Genomic DNA, 5,060 nt, shown 5'->3' with positions numbered 1-5,060 from the left:
CAAGTATCTTCGGCGTGCGTAGATACTGCAGGCATCATACTAGAAGTGCGGAATGTACGCACCGCTCGCCATGTTTTGGAGCAGGCACAGTTGGGCTGATAGCTGAAATCTGCGTCCTCGTTGGGCTTAGCTTGGGGACGTAGCAATCGTACAGGCGCAAAAAGATTCCGATTCTTTTATTTGTCTTCTGCCACCCTCGTGGGTGATTTGTACGTGATCAAGTTCATATGGCACTAAATGTTGTTGCAGCTTTGTGCTCAGTCGGCGCAAGCACTTCTACGTACGAGCAGGTTGGCTACTGAGGGCTCAATGAACGTTTAACAGTTGTCAGCGGTATTAGTGCATACATCGAAGGGAGGGTCGGCTATGGTTACATGTAAGGTGAGATTGGCGTGCAGCAAGTGTTGCAGTAAGGTGTGGTGCAGCTCGTGGCAGTCTACCTCAACTCCCCGCCAGGCATAGGCCCTTACGCCGCCACGCCCAAGCCACCTGCAGACTGGCGAGGAAGTCATCTGCTTTTCGGAAACCGTTATCATATGCATTTTGCAAATCGGTCGCTGCTCGCTATCGTCCTCGTCTGATGGCCAGGACCCATTACAACCACAGCAACATGCTCAGCAGCATGCTGCTGCCTGCGGCGCGCTATAGCAAGATGATGAAGCTGCCGGCATTCTAGATGTTGTAGACAGCTTCACTGAGGAAAGTGAGATAGTGCACAACTAAGTCCTCATCAGGCAGCTAGGGCAAAGCCGCTTTAGAGTCTTGCCCTTTCCTAGCGAAACGAAAGACCATAGAAAGACAAGGAAGGCGACGTAGCCAATAGCTGGAAGGGCTGAAGTTGGTAGACGGGTGGATGAGGCGGCAAGCCTGAATGTGGAGACGGCTCTTCTGCCGATTGATAGTTAGCAGAGCTCGGAGAAGGGTCGAAGTTTACCAGAAAAAACTAGATACGCTCCCAAAGGGAACGGGCCTTTTAGAGCCACGCCTTGCCAGAGCTGTGTACAAATGAACCTGAGAGCAAACTCGGGCCGGCGGAAATCGACATTCAAGGCCCAGTCAACACCAGGAAGGCGTGCCGTAGCCGCACACTTGAGCTTTGTAAAGTTCGTCTTTTCCAGTCTCGACGAATGCCCGTGTACTTGTGGTGGTGACCAGTACATGCCTTGTGGTGCAGACCCCTTTGAAACAGAACAAGTATTCAATCCATAGCCAGCTCCGAGTGTAGCGCAGCTCTGAGCGTAGCGCCCTGACACGCTAGTACGTTGAAAATTCGTTCGGTGTCTCGACGCAGTCCCTCAGCAATTCGAAGGCTCCCCTACAAATGTTCCCGTGTCTACAACGCGTTAGGGCTGTGCGATAGTAGGCATTTTGTAAGACCAGAGGGCTGGTGACAGCATTTGGTTTCATTGCTTCATTCGGCTGCTGCTTCTGATGCTGCCGCCACCCCTGACTAACGCTGTCTTCTCACAGGATAATTCTGTCTTACATGCGGAGTACTTGTTGGCGAACTTGAACTCCGCCTCTTGCATTGAGGGTATTTGAAGAACGAAGTGCAAATAGATTGAGCAGGAAGAGGAAGAATGAAGCACTTTACCTCAGGTGAGGCAAACCGCCATCGCGGCGCAGCTTTGTTGCACCTGAAAGGGTAGATGAAAAAATGGTTGACTGCTACTTTCGATTTCAGCCAAAAGTAGCCAAGCTGCGCTTCACCCACTTACGCGACTCTATGCGGAATCCCTCAGAACTCCGGCGCAGTTTCCCCGCATGTCCAGTCCGCATACGTGGTAATCCTGAACGTTGAAGTGTAAAGTTCTAGATAGATAATGGCAATTCCATGCACTAACCCACAGTCCTTGACCATTCGCATGCTTCGCAATCATGCAATAGAAGCATGGGCATCTAGGCAGCAGCTTGCGACTGAGGTCGCGTGCAGGATGCAGCATTCAAATCAATTTATTTTTGCCAAGCTCTTCCAGAGCTATCCTTCATGTAGCCGCATGGGGGACAAATCTTGGAAGGATTGACTGCCTGCGTATATCGAGGCGGCAATGATCGCCCCGGGGCATGCGGCGTGAGCGGTCTGAGGCTGTGTCTCAGTTGGAATATGTGAACCTGACGGCGAACATGCAGCTCCTCACCCTTAACAGATAAAAGTCGTGCCGACAACTGCTCGCCCACGATGCAGTCGACACCGCAAATATTTCCTTTGTATTGCGCCTTCTCCTAGGGCTTCTTTAGGTCTTCTCTCCAACGATCAAACTGCTGGCTTCGGAAACGCGGCGGGGAATTGAGTGAAGTGAACAAAAGCCGTTTTACCAGTATAGTATCCTCTCTTGGCGCCCGCACCCCCCTTTTTAGTGTGGTCAGCGCCTTCATCAAGGCTCTGATGAGTACCCTGTTGAAATGCGTCTCGTGTCTTGCTGGGGCATGTAGATATGGGTTGTCATACAAGTGCGGGACGGTCGCAGTTACACGTTCCCACCATCCCCCTTCAGCGCGTTGCCCTAGGAGATTTAACGTTGAGACGACAATATCAAATATCAGGAAGCGAACCCCCAGCATTGCAACGGCGCGTGAGGGGCGGGCGACTGGAAGGGTATGTCTTTGGAAAGCTAATAAGTGAGCTACCAACTCTTCTACTGTGGACACCAAAGTCTTGAGTTGAAATGTTGAAAGACGGGGTTTCATAAGCAGATCGTGCGCTTCACATAATAATGTGTTTGGTATTTGGGGGGCCAAGCGGAGAAGCATAGCTCTTTCGGGCGTAAATCTTACAGTGCCAGGTGCTGCTTCTACCGTTGGCAAGCGGAAGTAAGGATGCTCAACAGGAGGTGCATGCCCTGTCCCTTGTGAAGTCCCAGGTAATGTAGTTTGACCATATGCAGGCCCAGGTGCAGGTTCAGCTGCAGGCCCAGCTGTAGGTCCAGCTACACGTCCAGCTGCAGGCCCAGCTGCAGCTAAAGCTCCAGGTACAAGCAGAGGTTTGGTTGCAGCTCGAGCTGAACCTGCGAAAGTACCAAGCGTAACAATCTTTGCTGTCGACTCCACACTTTCCTGGGCCTGCGATTCAGAGCTTATCCCGCTTCTTCGTATGTAAATTACTCTGCCGGGCTTTCCAACAAGTTGACCCACATGAACCGTGTGAACAGGCGCTAATCGCAGCTGAAGCAGTCCAGCGGCGGCATTTAACTCGTCAAGTGTCCACCCCGTAGACGCAACCGATGAAGAACTTTTTGAAGGAGGCGCATGCAAGGAATGGTCCTGCGGGGTCCCCTGAGCTTGGGGTCCTGCTGTGGAATCGGCAAGTCCATCTGCGCCATGAAGACCCTCAACTGCTTGCGAAGATCCGTCCCCCTCCCCTGCCTCCTCCGGGAGGCGGGGTTTCTTCTCTACTGGCTCCTCCGAGTCAGTATCGTCACCGTCTGAATCCAGCCAAGCGTCTGCCTCATCCGCCGTCGTGTCACACACGCGGTCAAATCCTCGTTTGGATCCCCCGCCAGCAGACAGCAAGCGGGAGTGAGAGTGGAAGGCATTGTTCCTCATCTGCGCTTTACTGCATATGGATATTAACACCACAACTGCCGCAATCGACGCCACCGCCGACAGGATCACAAGCCCCCAAGAACTGTCCCGTAAACGGTTGCGACGAAGTCGCCCTTTCCTCGACGACTTAGAGATGGCAGATGTGGGGAAAGACGCCCCGACAGCCTCCGCAAGCTGCGGAAACGAGGCGTATGGAGAGTGGTTCGACCCAACGGCCGCTGACATCCCTTGATGCTCTGACGAATCCGCGGCAGCAGCCATCATCAAGCTGACTCCGCAGTCAACGGATAGGGTATTCAAAAGAGACCAGTTAAACGTTCTTTGGGCACCTTTTTGCTACCAAACCCCTTGTCAAAACGGTTGTTGAACATAGCTGCCCCGCAACTGTCGCCGTTATACAGTGGTTATCGTTGTTCATCCTGAAGAACGGCCATGGGCATACAATGCATAAAAGCTATNCGCCGTTATACAGTGGTTATCGTTGTTCATCCTGAAGAACGGCCATGGGCATACAATGCATAAAAGCTATGTGATGGTCCATTGGTGCGGAAAAAGTAGAGCAAACTTTGCACAAATCAACTGACTCAAAACAGGGTGAAAAATCGGAGTGGGACGCAACGGGATCGAACTTCGAGCATCCAACGCCAGTCCGCGCAGTGCTGCAATGATCCACACACAACGTTACGACGGACAAAACATCAAAAAGCACTGAATTCAAGGTGGTTTTGAACAAAATGTATTGTTTTGGAACGGCCTCTGCTTTGGGGTTGTTGGTAATAAGATGCAAAGTGTCTCCAGCGCCGTGTTCGGCCAACACGCTGCGGTGTTCCGGCGGCTTCATGAACAAACCCGATTTGATCGCCGGCATGACTCCCGCCAAATTCCTCACATTCTGGAATATTAAAAGCAATACAGTATTTACTCCACATATCGTGACACTCTACTCTGCGCATATGCTTGTCTGCTTCACTCTAATCGTAAGTACTGCGCAGACGAACCAACACGACCCGATCAAGACCCCTANACTGCTGCATCATAGATGTTACTTGAGTCGCCTATGTAAGACCAGATGACACAGAATGGGGTCATTATAAATATTTCGCTGTTATGTCAAGGCAAATCGTCTTCCATGAGGGTCTGTGGCGTCTTTAAAGCTGTCTTGATATGTGTGGGGCGCCACGGCTTGTATAACGCCTGCTCGCTAGCCTTAAGCAAGGACAGAAGCGAGGTGCAGTGTAGGTAAAGAGTTAAATTAGGAGTTTCCCAAATGCAGCTGACCTCATTTCCCTGTCCTCAGGCGTCTTGGGTGTTGAGCTCAGGCCTGGGTGTCGCGGGTAATGTAGCATGGGCTGCCTACAGTTAGCGGAGGAGCCTTCGCTTGGCCTTGATAGGCTGCGGGAATGCAAATGCAAACGCTCTATAGTACAATGAGGTAAAGCATGCAGCAAACAAAGCTTCGTCGAAGCTTCCTTGTGTGCACTCGTGAGGCTGGCTTGTGTTACCAGCCGCGGCGGGGT

The 5,060-nt window shown here is 51.8% G+C and overlaps 1 protein-coding gene across 1 annotated transcript; it reads right to left on the bottom strand.

Annotated features, from left to right (window-relative positions):
- Positions 1–2,957: 2,957 nt before the first annotated feature.
- Positions 2,958–3,768, bottom strand: EMH_0022430 (uncharacterized protein; the record flags this gene model as incomplete). Its single annotated transcript, XM_013501956.1, has 2 exons — positions 2,958–3,005; positions 3,103–3,768. 2 exons carry the CDS (start codon positions 3,766–3,768, stop codon positions 2,958–2,960), a joined length of 714 nt encoding a protein of 237 aa, XP_013357410.1.
- Positions 3,769–5,060: the final 1,292 nt, after the last annotated feature.

The sequence above is a fragment of the Eimeria mitis genome, genomic scaffold (genome assembly GCF_000499745.2).
Source record: "Eimeria mitis Houghton genomic scaffold, Emh_scaff793, whole genome shotgun sequence".
NCBI classification, from domain to species: Eukaryota; Apicomplexa; class Conoidasida; order Eucoccidiorida; family Eimeriidae; genus Eimeria; species Eimeria mitis.
The sequence above is the reverse complement of the archived record's forward strand: the minus strand, read 5'-3'. Positions and strand labels throughout refer to the sequence as shown.